The sequence below is a fragment of the Caenorhabditis remanei genome, chromosome II (assembly GCF_010183535.1).
Source record: "Caenorhabditis remanei strain PX506 chromosome II, whole genome shotgun sequence".
Lineage (NCBI taxonomy): Eukaryota > Metazoa > Nematoda > Chromadorea > Rhabditida > Rhabditidae > Caenorhabditis > Caenorhabditis remanei.
Genome location: NC_071329.1, coordinates 19,276,493 through 19,297,658, shown reverse-complemented (window position 1 = coordinate 19,297,658; position 21,166 = coordinate 19,276,493). Strand labels below are relative to the sequence as shown.

At 37.9% G+C, this 21,166-nt stretch overlaps 9 protein-coding genes across 9 annotated transcripts; 4 read left to right on the top strand and 5 right to left on the bottom strand.

The window, feature by feature from the left end:
• Positions 1–1,264: 1,264 nt before the first annotated feature.
• Positions 1,265–2,106, bottom strand: GCK72_008024 (uncharacterized protein; the record flags this gene model as incomplete). The annotated part of the gene is made up of 2 exons (XM_003105650.2): positions 1,265–1,991; positions 2,042–2,106. The coding sequence occupies 2 exons, from the start codon at positions 2,104–2,106 to the stop codon at positions 1,265–1,267; spliced, it is 792 nt and encodes a 263-aa protein (XP_003105698.2).
• A 3,529-nt stretch (positions 2,107–5,635) lies between these two features.
• GCK72_008023 (uncharacterized protein) lies at positions 5,636–6,739 on the top strand (the record flags this gene model as incomplete). The annotated part of the gene is made up of 3 exons (XM_003105712.2): positions 5,636–5,703; positions 5,758–6,477; positions 6,598–6,739. 3 exons carry the CDS (start codon positions 5,636–5,638, stop codon positions 6,737–6,739), a joined length of 930 nt encoding a protein of 309 aa, XP_003105760.2.
• Positions 6,740–7,764: 1,025 nt separating this feature from the next.
• On the top strand, positions 7,765–8,614 carry GCK72_008022 (uncharacterized protein; the record flags this gene model as incomplete). The annotated part of the gene is made up of 2 exons (XM_003105747.2): positions 7,765–8,300; positions 8,485–8,614. 2 exons carry the CDS (start codon positions 7,765–7,767, stop codon positions 8,612–8,614), a joined length of 666 nt encoding a protein of 221 aa, XP_003105795.2.
• A 1,014-nt stretch (positions 8,615–9,628) lies between these two features.
• On the bottom strand, positions 9,629–10,598 carry GCK72_008021 (uncharacterized protein; the record flags this gene model as incomplete). Its single annotated transcript, XM_003105793.2, has 2 exons — positions 9,629–10,484; positions 10,534–10,598. The coding sequence occupies 2 exons, from the start codon at positions 10,596–10,598 to the stop codon at positions 9,629–9,631; spliced, it is 921 nt and encodes a 306-aa protein (XP_003105841.2).
• Positions 10,599–12,229: 1,631 nt separating this feature from the next.
• Positions 12,230–13,644, top strand: GCK72_008020 (uncharacterized protein; the record flags this gene model as incomplete). The annotated part of the gene is made up of 3 exons (XM_053726599.1): positions 12,230–12,270; positions 12,728–13,465; positions 13,512–13,644. 3 exons carry the CDS (start codon positions 12,230–12,232, stop codon positions 13,642–13,644), a joined length of 912 nt encoding a protein of 303 aa, XP_053590793.1.
• A 709-nt stretch (positions 13,645–14,353) lies between these two features.
• Positions 14,354–15,376, bottom strand: GCK72_008019 (uncharacterized protein; the record flags this gene model as incomplete). The annotated part of the gene is made up of 3 exons (XM_003105784.2): positions 14,354–14,495; positions 14,544–15,266; positions 15,312–15,376. 3 exons carry the CDS (start codon positions 15,374–15,376, stop codon positions 14,354–14,356), a joined length of 930 nt encoding a protein of 309 aa, XP_003105832.2.
• Positions 15,377–15,698: 322 nt separating this feature from the next.
• GCK72_008018 (uncharacterized protein) lies at positions 15,699–16,800 on the top strand (the record flags this gene model as incomplete). Its single annotated transcript, XM_053726598.1, has 3 exons — positions 15,699–15,827; positions 16,003–16,607; positions 16,653–16,800. The coding sequence occupies 3 exons, from the start codon at positions 15,699–15,701 to the stop codon at positions 16,798–16,800; spliced, it is 882 nt and encodes a 293-aa protein (XP_053590792.1).
• Positions 16,801–17,175: 375 nt separating this feature from the next.
• GCK72_008017 (uncharacterized protein) lies at positions 17,176–18,182 on the bottom strand (the record flags this gene model as incomplete). Its single annotated transcript, XM_053726597.1, has 2 exons — positions 17,176–17,290; positions 17,338–18,182. The coding sequence occupies 2 exons, from the start codon at positions 18,180–18,182 to the stop codon at positions 17,176–17,178; spliced, it is 960 nt and encodes a 319-aa protein (XP_053590791.1).
• A 1,495-nt stretch (positions 18,183–19,677) lies between these two features.
• GCK72_008016 (uncharacterized protein) lies at positions 19,678–20,705 on the bottom strand (the record flags this gene model as incomplete). Its single annotated transcript, XM_053726596.1, has 3 exons — positions 19,678–19,810; positions 19,862–20,590; positions 20,641–20,705. The coding sequence occupies 3 exons, from the start codon at positions 20,703–20,705 to the stop codon at positions 19,678–19,680; spliced, it is 927 nt and encodes a 308-aa protein (XP_053590790.1).
• Between the last annotated feature and the right edge of the window lie 461 nt (positions 20,706–21,166).

The following is a 21,166-nucleotide window of genomic DNA, read 5'->3' as shown; positions in this document are numbered from 1 at the left end:
TTAACCGTTTTCATCCAATGTTAGCCGTGTTTTGCTGTTTTAGCTATTTTTAGCCGTTTTTAGACATTTTCAGTCATTTTTACCCATTTTCTCATTTAGTATCAAGGTCATGGTATTTAATTGTTGCTTGACTGTAGGTCGGAAGAAAATTTATTGGAATCAGTGATAGTACAAATAATATAGAAAAAATTTGAGACGGGGGTTGCAAAACAATAAAAATGAAGAAGCGTTGAATAAAGATAAAATTGATTGAGCAAGACCAAGAGTACCAATTATATCAATCAAAAATAGAAAATGATAATTGTGCCATCTCTCCTTCTATTCCAGTGAAATCTGTTTCTGACTCCGGTACCACTTTGATGATAAAGTTCAAGCATGGGGTGTCAATTACATAAACAAGAAGCTTCGATGCCGCATTTAATGGGATTGAGAAGCGTGGCCAGCTCTTCGTACCGCTGTAAAAATAATTGATTCTAACTAATTATTTTGACACCACTATACTTACAACGTAGTTGGTCTTTCGTAGTTCAAATCATGACGAATTCCCTCAAACTCTCGTTTTATATGCAACAACGCGTTATATGTGGACACGTGGGTCTAGCGGGCGTCGGCGGGCCCACCCATGTCCGGGGAGTTAAGTGTAATGTCTGTTTGGTGAGGGTAGCGGTGTGATAAGCTATGCAAGCAGATAACAGTACACGGTTCGAACAAATCCCAATTTATTGAAAGGAATATAAGGAACAATTATTATACGAAAGGGCGGTCCGATGGAGCGGCCGAAGTGATGTTCCGGGATTGATTGAATTTTAGGGAGAAAAGCATACGAAAACCCTTATGAGGGGAAGACGTTTTTGGGAGCAAATTTACACACTTTTACACTCAGTCTTACCTTTCTGTCCGTTTTATACGGATTGAAGAGCGTCAGTGATTAGCGGGCACTGGTCGGAATTACACCGACACGGGACACCGCGAAAAGTAGTGAATAATTATAGTTGAAAGATTTAGTGGAATAGTCACTCGAGTGAGGGCGCGCGGTCGCCTTATATAGTTGACTGCGTGGGTGCCCCTCACTGCGTGGGTGCCCGCACAAAAGCGCGGGCATTCAAAATATAATTATTGTGAGTGTGGTTTGCTTTATGAGCAGTTTTAACGTAATTTAACACGGTAAAATGGGAAATATAGTAAACCGGAAATAATAAAAGCATTTAATGACTCTAGTTTTGTGGGCAAAACCGTAGAGAGTCATTAAAGTGCTTTCAAGTTGTCAATGAATGCAAAGCATGGTACAGTTGACAACATTATATACAAGTTTACGACCATACTCGACAAAAGTGTACTTTGTCCCAATCTCTTTTGGATTTTCCATCCAATATCGGATCATTCTCACAATATTAATCCATTCGAGATCGTACTCGAATAAGATAGTTTTGCATGGTAGTTTGTGGAGACATATAATTTCAGCTTCACTATGTTCTTCGAAAAGATTGAATGAAAGAGCTTCTGCAGAACGGAAGACCGGATGATCGTAAGTATGCAGTCCGGCCGTTTTAGTTTGCAGAGATTTCAGTGGGAAACTGATCGGGTCGATAATCGGAAGGAAGTCTTCAAAATAATTATCCTCTGCATTAAGTTCAGTGATTTTAAACATCGAGTCTACTGACCACGATAAACTAGAAGCAGACCCAAAGATATCCAGTCTTTTCACATAGACACTTGTTCTTCCTCCCATATAATATTGATTAATTTTCTCGTTCGCAGTTTGGTGATCCAAGTTTTGTGATACAGAAACGGCATGAAGCACGGACCGTGGTTCATCCCTGGTATAGACCCTGGTTCTTCTGGTATCGTTAAACTCTAATTCCATTTCGTAACTTAACCAAATTAAACAATAGTCTAAGCGTAGTTCACTGCCTATGCAAAGATAATTCAATCGAAGAGGAATCGACTTTTCGCACCGTCGAAGGACAGCACAGCGTGATGCGATGTGAATTCTGGAAAGACGTTAGTATCCAACATGTTGAATGTCTTGAAGATGACTTACCGCTTAACCGCATCCAAATGCTCCAATACACATCGTAGACCAAGATAGGAGAGTCCGACAGGCATCTCCGAGAAGGGAATGAGGTAGAATGAATGAAATTGGTTGTGACTGGAGAGAGAGGAGGAGGAGGAGAATGAGCTAACTGGAGTAACCCACCGTCTGCTAGGTCAGTAAGGCAAATCCCGCCCCATTCATGCATTGCACACGGATTATGATGAACAAACTGTCACTTGTCACGTCATCATGAGAATTTTATTGTTAAAAGAGGTCAGATACCCATCTGCCACGTCATTATGATGTAGTAGTGCAAAAAGATTAGGGTCTCCCACCTGTCAGGTTGGCCACTGAAGGAGAGGGATAGGTTTTCGTGTGTGGAAGATGTGCACTGCACAAAATAGAAGATTTCTGACACAAAAATAATTGTTAAGTGGGATACCCAATAGATTTATTAAAAACCAGACACAATCAAAAGAGAAATAGGAAATAAAGACAACCGCCTTTTGTGAGAATGGGATTAAAAATTGAACCTGGAATGTATTCCTCTATAATAGCATGGGTTCGACCTCTCAGCTGCTGCAACTTCTAACACAAGACTTTTATTGATAGTAGAACCGTGAGCATCGATTACATATATTTTAATTGCAGATGCCTCGTTAATTGGGATAGAAAAGCGTAGCGGCCCAAAAATAATTCTGAAAGAATAAGCATAGTTTCGAAATTTGAAGATTTACTCACCCCGAGCACAGAAATTCATCGAATCTTCGTCCCAATTCTGATAAAAGACGATCAATGTTCGAGTTATTTTGGGGACCATTGAACACGTATTTCGTTCCAATTTCCTTCTCACTCCCCTTCCAATTATCAATCAAATCCACAAACAAATGAGTTAATAGTACACCGCGTTCAACTATAACATTTTTGTTCCGAAGTTTTCTGTAGTCAATGGAACGCCTAGTGTTTGCACTTGTGCTAACTTCAATTGTCAAGTTCTCTGTGGAAATAACAACTGGGTGATCAAAAATGTTGGGATTTCTAACTTTTAAAGTTAACCGTTTGAGAGGAAAACAATCCGGATCGATGATTGTTAGAATTTTTTCAAAGCACCAGCAACGTGTGATCACCTCATTAGTTGTCAATCTCGCATCCATTGGCAAGACTAAATCAGAACTAACGCCACGGAAGCGCAACTGGTCCACATAGATATTTGATCTTCCTCCCAAATAGTACTCAGTTATTTTTTCCTTTTGTATTTCATCAAAAGAATTTTGTTTGCATATTGTTATACAGTTCCACAGAAAAGATATTTCATTCATAGTGTGATGAATGGATACATTGTTAACTGTTAGACCGTTCGCATCAAAGTGTATATTTTGAAAATGGATTGGGATTGACTTATCAAACCTTTGAAGAGTAGAACTACGTGATGTAATGTGGATTCTGCAAGTCTATCATATGGATGAAGTAAGTTGAAAAGTGAGGTACCGTTTAACAGGTTCCAAGCGCTCGAGTACACATCGTAATCCAGGATAGGAAAGTTTGGATGTCATCGAAAATATAAAAACGAAGAGGGAAGGAAAACCATCTGGGGGCAGAAGGTTGAGTGTGTGTAGATAGAGGAGAAGAGGTCAGATACCATCTGCCACGTCATATGAATGCAAATAGAAGGTAGATTACTCCAGTTGGTCCTTCCTCCTCCCTCTCCACTCACTACCTCATTCATTCCCTCAGAGATGCCTGTTGGACTTACCTATCCGGCGCTCCGATGTATATTAGAATTTTTGGAGGCTAATAAGCGGTAAGCGACATATTTAAAAAATTTTTAACATATGTATGTTCTGCAGACTTCGCATCGCGTCCCGAAGCCCAGCTCTCCAAAAGTTTGAGAAAACAGTACCGATCCGCTTGGAAGTATTGAGAATGAGTCACAAGAGTACCACCTTGAACAGTTTGACAACTCAATTGATTGACCCGAACCAAGTGTGGTTTAGAAAATTATATGATGATAAGAAGACGTTTATAAAAAGTGTGATATCACCAAGTGGTATCAAAATAATGGAAAGTATTAATAAGCACTGTTTTCAAGGGAGAAACAGCATTTATGTGAATCAACTTTTTGTGTGCGCCTTGTTGTCTGAAATTCTGGAAAATATACCAGCTAACTTTATATTGAGAATCAATCAGCTAAACACTTCAGTTTATCCTTTGCAAAACGTCCTGCCTATTATCGGTTCAGCCATTAAAAAATTGAAATCCATATTTCAAGGACCCCACGTTTTTGACCATCCGGTAGTGCGATTCGCTGATAGCGTCTGTTTTATACTATTCGAAAGAAATGGACCGATTCATTTAACAGATATCGGAAAGATGCAAAACAAGGAGATTTCATTTGAGCATGACGCATTTAAGATGATAAATATTGTGGAGTTTATAAGATATCTCAGAGAAAATGTGCAAAAAACTGAAACGACTTATTGTTTTCCTGGATATTATAAAAGTCACATTGAGGTAGTTCTACGTGATGTAGAAAGAGATTTCAAAGAATTCAGGGATAATTCAGAAAAGTTTATTGAGAGGTGAGCAATCTTACAACTGCGCTCTACCGAAACCAATAAAGCGAAACTGAGAGACTCATAGAAAAAAGATACATTTTTCAAGGGAATTTTGGTGGAGCGCGGTTGTAAGACCAATAATTCTTCTCTTTTCAGATTCACTCCTGTTGCACCACGCTTCTCTATTCCATGTTCCAACTCCACAGCTATGATATATGTATATAAAACCGAGAAGAACAATTTTGGGAGAATCCGTTCGACACTTGTTATAAGAGTGGTAACAAATAACACAGTTCAATGATAATTAGCGTAGTTGTCAACCGAAAAAAAGTTTTATGAGCTGAAAAATATCCCAAAATGTAGATCTCAGCGAGTTCTATGTCTCTGGGAAATTGAGAATATGAATACAGCGTTGGTGGCCTAGAAACCGAAATTTCGGAAAGCTAGTCTTCCAGATCAAAAGAGATCTACAATTCGGTATATTTTTCAGCATATAAAGCTCAGTTTGAGGTGAATTTCGATTATATTTCTATTTAATTCATGTAATAATGAAGTGTGAGTAGTTAAGTTTTAATTATAATTGTTACAAAATTATTGGTCAGTATCATGTTGTAACTTTTAATAATCGATATTAATAAAGTTCCTTGATAATTAATACACCAGATTTTGGTTTTCTTGCATATTTTTATTAGATCAGTTTATTCTGGCGCAGCTGACTCCACGACTTCAACCATAAGTTGTTGTACGAGCTTTCTTTCATATACTGTTTTGATTCCATAGCCAAGTATCTTTGATGTTTGATTCATTGGAATTGAGAATCGAGAATTACCATGACACTTTCAAAGATGGGCAATTCAACTGAAAACGGCCAAAGTTCGTATCTTTTTGTACAGTACTGTAGATAAGATCGATTGGGTCCACGATAGACAACACAGGAATGACGTCATCAGGACGCGTCGCGGTCGCATAGCGGACAGACTATTGATTGTCCGCCCATTTTTCTACTGGACCAGGCCGTCACAACCATTAGTGCTCCTCTTCCAAAATGAAGTTTCTCCGCTTCCCGATGCTAGTTATGAAAGATATTTTAAGAAACATGGATCCTATTGTATTGTGAGTTTCTAAATTTTTTTTGATTTCACAAATTTGTATTTTGTATCCTTTCAGAATCAACCTATCCTTACTCTCTAAGAAAATGTCCATCCTGATTTCGTTTGGAGACTCATCTCGATTTAAAATATCATTAGGTGACTACCTAACCATTTCTTGCGGTCTAGAATCTTATAATATTTATTTGTGTCGAGGAAAATCAAATGTTGTGGCGGTGAAATGTTTTGGAGGAATGTCCAGTGTGAATTGGAATGATACATGGCCTAAACTCTTATTTCACATTCTAAAAGTCTTCAAGTGTCCAATCACGACAGTCACTGGATTCCTATTGGGTCCTGTTAAGTTCAAAGAGGCTATGCAGCAAGTGATCCGTGGAAATTTTGAGATACAAGACATGGACCTGAAAAACTCTTCGATGGAGAGCGATGTGTTGGGAAGAATGTTTGAAGAGGCGAACGTCACTGGTACATTGACTCTTAACCGGGAGTATGAGTCAACCATGCAGTGCCCGAAGAATTTGAAGTATTTATTATCTGAAAATAGTGAATGGTTTACAATTGATAAGCTACTAACATCCAGATGTGTGGTAATTGAGGTACAAAAGTGTTCGCTGACGAATTTCGAATTGGATGAATACCTAAGGAAATGGCAAAACGGGGACTATCCAAATCTCGAGTACTTTTTCACAAGTGGGATGTATTTGAATGATTGGAGTCCGATTTTGGAAATGATGCCACCAATTAATGATATTATAAATACCCAAATTATCGAGAAGAAGTAAGTCATTTCTTAGCTGCCGAGGCTGGCGCGCCGTCGGCCCGTTTTCTCGAGTCCTGACAACACCCATTTGTCTTTTGTATAAATGTGACAGTTTTCTTTGAAAATTTGTCTTTTCAGAATGGGGTCGATCAATCGGGCAGTTTTATACGGTGTCAAAACTCAGCGAGCCGATGGAGTTGTTGCATGGGTTCGAATGGTGCAGTACTGGGAGCCTAGTGGTCTCGTGATTATGAAGTTTTCGATGATTGTTTTGAATTAATTTGTGATTCTACAAGGTTTATGAGATTTTAATAAAGTTTTGCCGTCATTCTAAATCTTCCTGTTATTGTTAAGCATACAACTTGCAATGGAAGTAACTCCACTACCATCCTTATGTTGGTTTATTGGTCATAACTTTTTTCAAATTTGTTGGATTGGTCTGAATCATTGGGAAAACATTTATTGTAGAGATTTGGTTATGTATACAAAAAATCGAAACGAATTTTTCGAAATTGCGAAAATCTGAAAAATTGCACGGGCGGTACTTAGAAAGTACAAACTATGTTTTTGCTAGTTTTTGGATAAAAACAGACTTGATGTTTTTTATTGTCCGAAAAGCAATTCTAAAAAGTTAGTTGATAGTTTAGAACGACTAAATTATGGTCATTGCCCGCAGATGTTTCTGAAAACTCTGAAAACTTTTGCCGTTTATAGCATAGCATTAAAATTTCGAAAATCCTCTCTGAAAATCTCTAAAAATAGATGTTTTTCCAGTGAAAACATTTTCAAAACATTTTTATTGCGTTATGCGCACAATAGCCTTCTGACGCTTTTCCCGTTGCGCTGACGCATTAAAAGCAGATTTTGGAGTGATAGTATTCAGTATGGCCAAACACTCAATAATGCGCACGCTACGCAACCGCGACGCGTCCTGGTGACGTCACACATGCCCAACGCACTGTCGCCCTCATCCTTGCCATTCATTCTCCCCATTTTTGTGTACATCATGTGCCGACTCACTTACCTAAGTCTAAGATGTGTCGTCGAGTTCTTGGACCCGGCTAAACGGTAGATCGTTTATTCGTTTTTGTACTTTCAAACGCGTTTTTCAGAATCTCAATATTTTCTCGCTGTCCACATCTCAACCGGATGGAAAAAATTGTGCCATTACACGTGAAATGTCTCAAAATAGACGACGACTTTCTATCACTTGATGCCTTTTCAATTAGTTGTTCAATCGCTTATGAACACGAAGTGAAATTTGAAGTCCAGACTACCAAAAAAGAAATTGGCCGACCTTTTCCAATGCACCTATCTCCATTGGAGACCGGGGATCACTTGCTTGAATATTATTTAGGAAGTCGGACAATTATCTGCGTGGATCTTATTCAATTTGAGAACCCAGACATCACATATCCAGAGAATCTGATGTTTAAAGTCAATAAGTTGGACGTCGGTTCTCATTATTTTGGATACTTTATTTCAGTTATCCGTCAAGACAGTTACCCGCTGAAAATGCTCAGAACAGGAAATGAGGGTGTCAATTATCATATGAGTACAATTGTTCGTTCTGCAAAAAATTTGATTGTTGTAGTTGACAAGCCTGTATACGAAATAGAGGGTATTCATAAACTTCCCAACAAATATGTGTCATTTGAGGATAATTATGGCAACATTGGATTTGTACTGCGTGTAATCTCAGAATGGATGAATAACTCAAGGGAGAATGGAACGACGTTCTCGTTTACTAGTACACACGATAACTTCATTGAAGACTCTCTGACAGCATTTAATGAATTGTTCAACGGATATAAAGATGATTTTGAAGGTGTCGATGAGCAGTAAGTTGTTTAAAATTGGCTTTAAGAGATTATAGCGGGCCGAAAGTGAAAATAGGGGGCCGAAAGAAAGTCTATTTTCGATTTCGGCCCGCCATTTTAATTTTTGGGCCCTCCATTTTAACTTTGGGCCGTTTCAATCACATAGACTTTAAAATTGCAATCCATAACCTATGTAAACTTTCAGATTCATGCCTGATAAGCCCCGTTTCCTTGTTCCAATACTCGAGGACACCGCCAAAATTCAAATCTATGTAATTCAAAGTGAAGAATCTCCGAAACCAAAACTTGTATTGAGAAATATTTCATCGTTGTAAATTCTTTTATTGTGACTGAAATCTTTGAGCGGAATTATCCAACGGATTCGCGCTTTGATCAGTTTTTTCTTCCTCCCAACAGCTTCCTCCATCCTTTTTGAAACATTCTTGGCTATCAGACATAATGTGTTATATTTAATTGAATTCCTTTTCCCCCACTGGCCCCTTACATCCGGCCGGGGTTCAGTATAAATAAAGAATTTATTATGTCTTTCTTTTCTCATTTCTTCATTCATAATGTTATCATATTTTTATATTCTCATGGTTTTATACTTTTAATAAAATGGTTTAATTACTCAATCACTGACCTCTACTCATCCAAATGACCCAAGGGATTGCTGACGCTTTAGCAGTGCAAATTATTCCTGTAGCTTAAAAGCGCATTGCAAAAAAGTTTTCATAAAGTTTACAAAAATTACTCAATCAGCCATTTTTTACCGAATTCAGCAAACTTTTGCCGTTTTACTGCATGAAAATTTCGAAAATTCGCCTAAACTTATTTTTTATCCCAAAAAAAATTATTTTTTACAGTACACTCAATAATGCGCACGCTACGCGACCGCGACGCGTCCTGATGACGTCACACATACCCAACATGTCGCCCTCATCCTTGCCATTTATTCTCCCCATTTTTGGAGAGGGTCCACCCCCCCCCCCCCCCCCTACCATCTGTCATAATGTGCTAATGTGAGTCTTCCCTATCTTCTCCATAATTCTTTAGGTCATGAGAACCTCATATATTTGTTCATGAACACACACATACACATTGTGAAGTGGCAGATGGTGGCTGACCTTCAGATAGACAACCGACTAACTACTGTGGATTTTAGATACAACTGGTCAGGGCAAGACAGTTTTCACAAAAAGTATTAATCATTTATTAGGAAAGACCAAAAATGTCAAACAAATAACAAAAACAGGAATAGGAGAAGTACAAAAAAGTAAACAGAAAACAGGGAAAAAACAGGGAAAAAAGAAAAATGTCAAAATTAAGGTTATCAGCTTTCATGTGAATCATTTGCTTCCTTCAAGAGATTTCTTCGTTGAGACCACTTCCGTTACCAGTTGTGATACAAAAACTCCATCTTCGTTGACCTCAATTCCATTAATTTGAATACTTGATTGAGCGTCAATTGGAATCCTAAAATACGGTGTCCCAGAAACTTTGAAATGCTCAGCAAGCAACTGTAACTCAGCAAGAACTTCATCGATATTAGTTTTAAAACGAGAACTAAAGATATACTTTGTTCCCACTTCCTTCCTGCCATTTAACCAATTCCCGATAACATTCAATATAGCAATAACGTCCGAAGAATCAAACTTAATTAGTATATTCTTGTTTGGAAGTTTGTTAATATCGTGAAATATCCCCGCCATGTTGACTGCGTTTGTGTGGAAGACTAGTTTTTCAGCAGAGTGAACGACTGGGTGATCCAGGAAGATTGACTTGTTATCTCTGGCAGTGAACTCTTTCAATGGGAAACTTCGAGCATTGATTATAGGTAGGAAGTCTCTAAAATCACAGAATCGAGTTTCCATCTTGTTGATGGTCAATTTAAGATTTGGTGGTAGAGACAGCTCAGACATCGGACAATCCAACAAAACATGATCCAAATAGATGTTCTTCCTTCCGCCTAGATAATAATTGAACATCTTCTCCAGAATCTTTTTCTTCTCCAGATGTGGTTCCACTTGTCTGCAGATTTCTTTGTGAGTGTCCTCAAACAGAAGTTCTCTAGTTCTCGGAATGTATACAACTGAGATATTATTCAGGAAAAAGTAGTTCTCATTGATGTGTACACTTTTGACATGAAAAGGAATCGATTTGTCGACACGTTGAATGGCGGGAGCACGGGAAGCCAGGAGGATTCTGAAATATTATAGTTAGAATAAGATAAGGATATATAATAAGGGGTTACCGTTTAGACAGGTCCAAGTTTTCGATAATACACCGAATACCAGGGTAAGTGAGTCCGTGAAACATATTCGAATAGGGAGAAGGGGGAAGAATGAGGAAAATGGGAGAGTAGACTGACGAGAAGTGGCAGCAGAGAAATGAAATGAGGTTAATAGGGTGAGAATCCAATCTAATCTCTCCGCTCACACACACATTGTGTTATTGACAGATGGTGACCTTGAATACGGTCACACAGAAGGTGATGGTGGATCCCTATACCTCATTTCCCAACCAACCCTCATTCACCCTCATCGAAGATGACTGCAATACTCTCCTATCCTGGCTTAAAATGTGTTTTAGAGTTTCTAGACGCAGGAAAACGGTGAGTTTAACTTTACTATGAAACTATAGGTTTAGACAAGGATTTTCAACAAAAAAAGCGCAAATTTTCTAATTCCGCCTCGGCCTTCCGCTTTCCGCCTCAAAATTTCCCAAAAACCGCACTCCGGTCAACTTTGCTAACATCCTACAACTCCTTTTCATCACTTTCAGAATCCACATCATTTCCCGTACCCCCTGCCTCCAAAAAGTTGATAAGAAGATACCCTTACGCCTGGAAAATCTTCATCTCTACGAAAAGTGTTTATGGCTTTCCAAACTAGCTCTAAAACTCAACTCAACCGGCGAAATAGAGTTACATATATGCCAGGATAATAAAAATAAGAAATTTCGTCTTCTGAAACAAGTGGAATCATTGGAACCCGTGTATAGTTACTATTTGGGTGGAAGAAAACGTGTTTATGCTGACGAAGTTCATTTCACACTTTCCAAATCTGATTTGCTTCGAAATTTCAGCTTAAGAATAAATAAGCTGCACCATCCATTTTTAGGTCTGGAATTTTCCCTATCCTTTATTGACCCGAAAAGTTTCCCGCTTAAAGAGATCAAGATGTCAACTTTCGATATGAAGAACATAGACCACCCTGTAATTCGATCTGCAGAATATTTAATTTTAAATGTAAATTATGAAAAAGATGGAGAAGATTTCCACAAGAGTTTAAACAAGATTTCAAACAAGAATGTTTTGTTTAAACTATATGATGAATTGAAAACTGCAAATCTAAACGACTACATCAATTATTGGAAACAAAATGAAAAGGAAAATGGGACACAATTTGAGTTTATGAGTCATTGCACTAAAAATAATGATATTTATAACATTCTATCAGAACTGAAAGAAGAATTTGGGAGACTTCCCCAAAATAATTTGGTTGGAGTCGATGAGCAGCGGTGAGTTATCAAATTAGAAATCTGACTAATTATTATTTTTTTAGAATTATCTCCAGTTATCCCATCTTTTCCATTCCACTAGGCTCTACGTCAAAAATACTTGTGTATGGAGCTAATACCTTGACAAACGGCCGAAACGAACAACGAATTGTGATGAAAGTGGTGTCCATAGCAGCATAAAACAACTCTACAACACAACATTTTGTTTAATATTAGACGCAGTTCTTTCAAATGCGCTCCACCGAAACGGTCTTGAACAATTTCTTCTCTTCTCTGAGTCTCTCAATTTCACACATAATTTCAAAAATTTTATAGTTTTGGAAAAAAAATCAAAAATTCATCCAAAGATTTGTTAAAACATTTTTGAATTTCAAACCGGACTAGTACAGGGTTTTTAACCATTTCTGTTTGCAAGTATGGGTTTTCCAATGTGTGATGTCTATTCTATCAATTTGGATACTGCTATCCAGTAAATGACCAGATATGCTTTGCATTATTTGTTTTCTCACTTTTTTTTGCATTTTAATAAAAACACAAGACCGAATTACGTGACGGCTTGTGGCTCGGCACTGATAGCACCAAAACACCAGTTCTTTGTTCTTCAGAAGTCTTATTGATGATTGATCGTTGTCGAACCCTAGCTTCCCCCATCAACGTTTTTTTGTGTTTTCTACAAAACGGTAAAACATTTGTCCTCTACACTCGATCACACCATTCATACTGTGACGTGACAGATGGTGGCTGGCCTTTCCGCCTTCCCGACACAACCAACCAGCTCATCATTCTCACATTCATTCTCTTTATTCTTGTCCAATATGCCCCCCGGCCTCTCTTATCCTGACCTCAAATGTGTTTTTGAGTATTTGGAGCCATTGAATTGGTAGACCTTTCTTTACTTCTCTTTTTCATAATCAACCCGTTTTCAGTATCCACATCACTTCACGTAGCCCTGCTCTCCAACGTATCGATAAAATAGTTCCACTTCGTATTAACATCCTTGTCATACAGAAAGGGAATTTAGCGTTTGACAACAATCAATCTTCAGTAAGCCTTCTGAAGAACAAAGAACTGGTGTTCTACTGCACTGTCGGCCAGCGCTATAATCGAGGGTCATCGAGATCAAGGTGGTATGTACCTACCATGCAGCACATTTTCGAATACTATTTGGGAGGAAGGACAGTTATCTACGTGGATCACCTTGGTTTCGGACCCCCTGTATCCGATCTCAATCTGCCAGAGACTCTCAACATGAGAATTAACAAACTGGCTACTACATACTGTGAGATTGAACCATTGCTTCCAATCATCGATCCGCTTAGTTTTCCGCTGACTGAGCTACGAACAGTACTTGAAGGTGTAAATACTTTTGAGCATCCAGTGTTTCTAACTGCTAAACGTCTAATCTTTGGAGTGGAGGAAGGAGAATCGTCGAATCTGTTAACAGAAGTCCATAAAATACAAAACAAGGATGTGACATTTGAATATGACAATTTCGAAGAAGCTGACCCTATAAAAATAATCAAACATTGGATGGAAAGTGGAAAGGACATTGGAACCACATTCGTTTACACTGGTCTTGCCAACCGCAACCTTGACACAATTTTTCCAAAATTGGAAAAAGAATTCGGTGAATTCCTGACCGAGTTGGATGAAACAATTGATCAGTGAGTATAAAGTAAAGAGCTTCTTCAGTTAATTGCAATATTTCAGACTCATTTCCGAAAGACCGCAATTTGAAATCCCAATCAACTCAGAATCCAATATTTTGGTATATGGAGCTGTACCCCAACTTGATTGGGATTACAAATCACAGCTCGTGTTGAAGGTGGTGCCAGCAACGTAATGAATGGAGTCTGTAGTATTTCGAAGCGAAGCAATTTTAACTTTTCCTCCTCTTCATAATATTTAATTCGGGTAATTTAATACTGAAAATGTCCCTTCTTCTATTCTCGAGAAATTAAAAAAAAAGTTTTCATAACTACATTTGTAGAATTTGAGTTTTCAAATAAATATATATTTTGTTAAATATGAGTGTTTCCCAATATGAAACAAATTTTGGTATATATAACAATTTCTGAATACAACTTTTAACATAAGTTGGTATTCTAGTTAAGAAGGTTACTCAACTAATGATTTTCATAATCTATTCCTTCGAGTAAACCTCAAAACCGTATTTCTAAAACTTCCTCTGGACAGGGCTGGGTTAGTCAGTCTGGGAAATGAAACAAGGTTATTAGGGTGAGAATCCGATCTTATCTCTCCGTTCACACACAGACATTTACAGATGGTGATGGTGTAGACCTCCACCACTACCACATTCATTTTTTAAACAACCCTCAATCTTCCTTTTTGTGTTCCTGCAGGCAGTACTCCCTTCCTGGCTTGAAATATGTTTGCTCATTCTGACGACAGGTCAAAAATCAGACAAAACGCGTTTTTTAAAACTTATTTACAAGACTTCCAAACAATTCTTTATTTGATGATAAAGTAAACATTAAAATGAGTCGAATAACAACAAAATCAATTAATTAAATCATTGAATCAACATTCTTTCATTCTGGCGTAGTAGAATCCACGACTTCAATTATAAGTTGTTGTACGCTCTTTCCGTCATGTTCTGTTTTAATTCCATAGCAAAGTATTTTTGATCTCTGATTAATTGGAATCGAGAATCGAGGCAACCTTGGGAGGAATCTAAAAGATAACTTTCATGATTAACATTTATAACACTTTTCTACTCACCTTGTATTGATTTCCTTCAATTCATCCAGAAATTCAGTGATTCTACTATCCCATAATTGTAGTCCAAGTGGACCATGCATGTCCATCAATACGAATTTTGTTCCCACTTCTTTTCCATTTTCCACCCAGTTTAGAATCAACTGGTTCACGTTTGCTGTATGTAATGGGCTAAGTTTGAACCACAGATTTTTTCTTTGAATTCTTTGTAATTCGGTTAGTTCCTTGACTCGGCACAAGGGGGTTATAATAATAAGCAGATGATCAGCGGACAAAAGTACTGGATGATCGAAAAATTCTGGTCCTCTAACTTTTGTTGTAAGACGTCTGAGAGGAAAACTCTGCGGATCAATAAATGGTAGAAATTCATCGAAGGAGGAGTGCTGAGTGTCCAGCTCGTTTACTTTCAAGTTAAGGTTTTCAGATAGAGTAAAATTACGCAGACAGCAACTGAATGCCATCTTGTTTACATGCATTATTGATTTTGATCCAAAATAATAGTGAAGCCACATATCCAACGCTTTTTCTGACTTTACTGGCGTACGTTGTTTGTGCTTTTTCTCAGGACTTTTTGATAGATAAAATGATATTATCTCATTTTTGAAGAAATCAATCGTTAAATCATTGACGATTGGATACCAATTGCCTATATCAAGTTTCTCGAAGCGAAGAGGAATCGATTTGTCGATCCGTTTGAGAGAGGGGCTACGGGCGGTGATATGAAGTCTGAGAGGGAATATGATGAATGAAAGTTATTGGAAAACGTCTTACCTTCGAGCTGCTTCCAAATATTCCAATACACATCGTAGACCGGGATAGGTGAGTCCGTTGGGCATCTCGAAGGGGAATAGAAGGGAAGACTGAGCGATGGGTGAGTAAGGAAGGAGGCGGGAAGACCTTGTGTGCGTATGAGCAAATAGAATAGGTTCTCGTGATGGAGACGGAGGAGGCGGGGTCAGATGTCACCTGCCACGTCACTCAGGGTGCTAAAGGGACTCTCCTATCCTCATTATTATCTACAGTAGTAATGAGGAAGATAGGTTATCTACCATCTGTCACATCTCGATCTGGACAGCTGGGTCTGTCGGTTTTTGTTATATACTTTGAGAATTGTGATATTGACAGATGGTGACCTAGAAAACGGTGACGCAGCGGGTGATGGTGGATCCCTCTACCTCCACCATCTTCATTTCCCAACCAACCCCAATTCTTTCTCTTCCTTATGCCTTCCGTACTCTCCTATCCTGGCTTGAAATGTGTCTTGGAATATCTCGAGGCAATAAAACGGTAAGTTCAATTTTCTATCATAAACCTACAAGTACAATCTACCAATTTCAGAATCCACATCACCTCCCGCACTCCGTCTCTCCAACAAATTGATAAGATAATACCCCTCCGCTTAAAAAGTTTAAGTATATTTGAGGGCTGTATATTCTTTCCAAATTCATCCATTACGATTGAGGAGTCGAAAGTGGAATATAACTGTTACAAACGGAGAAAAGCGTTGACAGTGCAGTTGGAACAAATAGAATCCGAATTCGAAAAACTATGCAATTATTATTTGGGAGGAAGAAAAGTTTACGTTCACAACCTTCGGCTTGTACTTTTAGTAGAAGAACTAACACTATTGGGAAATGTCAGGTTTAGAATTAATGAGTTGGATAACACATATTGTCATTTTGAAGCCTCTTTACCATTCATTGACCCTATCAGCTTCCCGCTCAACGAGATCAAGACTTCGTCGGAAAATATCGATGATCTACATCACCCTTCATTTGTTTCTGCGAAGAATCTTATTTTTGACGTTGAATATGATGAAGATGATCAATCAGTTCCAGAAAATGTCTATAAAATTCAAAACAAGAAGGTTTTGTTTGACCATTTTGTTATGGAAACATCGAGTGTGAAGAAATTTATCAAGTATTGGAAGGATGTTGGGAAAGAAATTGGAACAACTTTCGAGTTTATCAACAAAAATGTGGGATACGGAAGTAATTATTACATTCTGTCAGCACTGAGAAAAGAATTTGGTAAATTTCAGAAGGAATTGATTGGAGTCGATAAACGGTGAGTTAAATTGGAAATCTGACTAACAAAACAGTGATATTCCAGAATGATCCCAAGTTTCGCAAGTTACTCTATCCCACTGGGATATACATCGAAAATACTTGTGTATGGAACTATTACGTCATTATCAGCAGAACCGTGCGAAAAACGACTTGTGATGAAGGTGGTACCCGCGACAGAGCTTCACAGTTGAATTTTTGAATTTTCGATTTCTTATTCTTTTGATCTGTATACTAACCTTTACACAATAAATATTCTCATATTTTCTATTATTATCATTTAAGAATTAATTAAATTCAAAACAGGAATGTATCGATTGGTTATTCTTGGTGATCTACTAGAGACTTTCACATTTTTCAAAGATTTGGGACTGAGAAAGTTTATTTATTCTGAGTATTTATCAAAATTTGATGCAAATAGAAAATAATGAAACATTTGAGTAGATAAACACAATTATCAACTATCATTATAACAAGTACTTTCATTCATTTGGTACATAGAAAATTTGATTAGGCAGAGAAACTTAGCAGAAATTGAGTTGAAAAAAGCAATTAAAGACAGAAAGAAATTAAACAGAAATCGTTGTTGGAACCACTTCTACCACCAGACGTTTAGGCTCATCGACTCCATATACATGAATCTTAGACTGAGAATTGATTGGGATGGTGAACGATGAGATGCTTCTTCAAGAAATAAATTTATTAAAAAACAAAACTTTGTTAGAACTCACCGCTCATTCACTTCTTGCATGTTGTTAAACTCTTGCAAAAGTTTATCGAAAGTCGAAGGGAGGCACCTATATGAAGAGAAAAGGAACGAGGATTTTGCCCCGATTGTTTTTCGATTCTCGATCCAAGTCTTGATAAAGTTAAGAATTAAGTCATGCTGCCAAAGATTGCAATCGAATTGAATATCCTTGGTTGGAAATTGTCTGGCAAGGCTAAGTAAAGCTTCATCGGTGAATTCATACCAATTCATACTGAGAACCACATTTTTAGAAGAATGGACGATTTGATGGTCGAAATCGATCGCATCAGTGAACTCGGCTGCAAACATCTTGAGAGGAAAACTATCAGGGTTAATGTTCGGTAGGATTTTTCTAAAGTCAGACCGACGGTTATCCAACTCGTTGATTGTTAACTGCACACCCACTGGTGGTGTTATTCTGGACAATCCAATTGAAAACTTATCCACAGAAACTTTTGTTCTTCCTCCTCCCAAATAATAGTTTAAATACTTCTCCGTGTTCCCAAATGGTACTTCTCGTCTGCAAACTCGTCTTCCAAACGCGGCAAAATGCAATGACTCGATATCGAGAACAATCGATACATCGCCGTCTATACGAAAAACTAATGGCTTATAGCCGTTCATTCCCAATAAATCAGCTCTTCGAACATATTGTTCTTCTATATCAATACTTCTGATATTAAGTGGAATTCCTCGGTCGATTCGTTTAAGAGCAGGGCTTCGAGCGGTGATGTGGAGTCTGAAAGATATTAGTTGAAGTTTGAAATTGAGAAGGAGCAAATTGAGAAGGAGCATCATAGCATCCAAATTCTCGAGAACACATCGCATGGGTGAATAAGGAAGGAGGCGGGGAGGTCTTGTGTGTGGATTAGCAAATAGAATAGGTTGACATGATGGTGAAGGATGATCTAATCTACACACTCATTATCACGTGGCAGGTGGTCTTTGACTAACCCTTTCTACACACAACCAGATCACCTCATTACTCTCATTTAGCAAATAGATTAGATCTAGTTCTCACATATTCCGCTTATACCTCATTAGGTTATGCATGGAGTGCTATTTCTCCTTCTCAGACGCCACACTCTACACTATAAAATAACTTTCTTCAAGAAAATCGTATCGAGTTGGTTAATAGCTCAAATGATAAGCCCGGCAAAGGAGGGACACTTTTGCCTGACCCGGCCCTGTGTGGGATTTCTGCAAAGTTTGCTTTGATTTTGTCTGATATTTTAGTCCAATTATCTTATTTGAGCTATTAACCAACTAGCTTTAATGAATTTCAAGTAATGGGTAACCCCTTTCTGAACTTTGGAAAAAAAACTCGTGAAAGTATTTGTCTTTTTTCTGTTTATTTATTGAAGCTGATGCATATATGACAGAGGACAAGGAAAAATGTGATTAGACAACGAAAGATATCAGAAATTTAGTTGAATATCGACAGAAATTAATTAAACAGACTCCGTTGCTGAAACCACTTCTACCACCAGATGGTTAGGCTTCTTAACTCCATGTACATGAATCTTAGACTGAGAATTGATTGGGATGGTGACACCCGAGAGTTTGGAAATTCCTCTACAAGAAATAATGGTAATAAAACACCTTTGTTGACACTCACCGCTCATCCACTTCTTGCAAATTAGTTTTGATCTCTGCTCTCTTTTTCTTAACCATATGAAAAGTTTGAGAGCTCAGAACTCGTCTTGCAAAGCCACTCAGCCGGTTTTTTTACTGCAGAAACGGATTCTACGTTGTCGAAAGTACTCATAACCAAATTTATAGATTGTTCGAAAGCAGCGACTCCAAAGACTTCCCTTGTAAGATAAGTGTGACTATTTAGTAGGAAGACCGAAAATATCATGTTATCTACATTGTTATCCGTGAGCACACATATGTACAGTAAGCCAACAGATCACGAGAGAAATGTTTCTTTTCTGATATACAGTATGTAGAATCTGGGTACTGTAGCTGAATCCTAGTATTGTGGCTAGACACCTCAGATACAGTAACCCATCTTACTGCTGTAGAATTCAAAATTTTCCAGGATCAGGGTTTCAAAGATGATGTAGGTGTAATACATAGCCGTGGCTTTATCATTTATTAGGTGATAACAAATTATTCACAATCACGAATAGAAATGAGTAGGAAAGCACAGGAATTTGTGTGATATCAATCATTTGGTACATGAGCGACCACTCCCCTTATCAATCTTCTGTACACTAAGGCTTGAGAAAGTATAGACAAACAAGACTGGAAAATTACAACAAAAAAAACAAGTAATGAATAAATAGCTCGGAAATAAGAGGGGGATAATGCAAAGCAATCAATTCTCAACTACTGTTAAAGCTAGTTGTGACTCAGCATATCCGTAGTTTCTTTTAACATCAATTTCATAAACAAAGATCTTGGACCAGGAGTTCAATTTTATGGCAAATCGGGGCTTATGAAGAAACATTCTGAAAATAAGTAGTTATATAACATATCTATCTCTCTATTTCTGAACTCACTGCTTATCAACTCCTTCCGAATTACAGAGAAACTTTTCCAATTCGATGAGCAAACCAGATACAATATGATTACTCAACCCTCTGTAAGTGAGTGTGAATTTTGTCCCAATCTCTTTTCCATAAGTCATCCAGTGTTTAATCATTCTTATAATGTCACGAATCTTACAATCGGAATAATCAACTGATATATTCTTGTTCCGAAGAAGATGGGCATCTGGTAACTTTGTAGTTCTACTATCGCTTACCAGTTTGATTTTGACAGTCTCAGCGGATTGCACGACTGGATGGTCAAGGAAAACAGGTTTGTCATCTAATATTCCAAAGGATTTCAATGGAAAGCTTATTGGGTTTATGTAAGGTAGGATTTTTCGAAAATCACACCAGTGAATACTCAGCTTATTGATGGTTAAGCTGAGATTGGGTGGAAAGAATATATCAGTAGACTGTTGGGTAAAGAAGGCATTGTCGGCGAGTATTGTATTTTTCCTCCCTCCAAAATAATAGTTGTACAATTTTCTCATTATTTCAGCATTTTGATCCAATGACACCAGTTTTTCAATCTTCTCGTGATTCCACACTTTTTCGAACACAATTACGTTATTCCGTGTGTTAAATATCTTAATTTCATTCAGATATACACAGAATTCTCCTATCACAATCCTATCCATGCGATGAGGAATTGAAGCATTGATTCGTTGGAGAGCTGAATTGCGGGCGCTGATATGAATTCTGAAAGCGATGGTTGATAGTAAAACTTTAGCGGCGGGAGAGTAATTTACCGTCTAGCAGGATCCAGAAACTCAAGAACGCAACGAAGAGCAGGATAGGTGAGCGGAGAAGACATCTTGGATGAGGATAGGGATGAAGAAAACTGAAAGAATGGTGGGTTGGTTGAGGAGCCTTCTCGAGAGACTCGGATATAATCTCATGAGAGAAGAGCAAATCCTGTTAGAACCAGATCTATTTATGACAGTAATGAGGTGGGTTGGCTGTGTGTAGAAGAGGACAGTCAGATATGTATCACCTGTACAATGGGAAAACCCTTTAGTACCCCGAGTGACGTGATATGTGACATCTGACCCCGCAATTTTGAATGACCAAAAATTTTGAAATTTTTTTTTAAATTTTGAATGACCCCAAAATTTTGAATTCTACAGCTACTTGTAAGATGGGTTACTGTATCTGAGGTGTCTAGCCGCAATCCACAATTAACTACGCCCCCAGGGCCCGAGCCCCCAGGATCTAATTCAAGAATTTAGGCTTCAGCTACAGTACCCCGATTCTACATACTGTATCGAAAAAAAC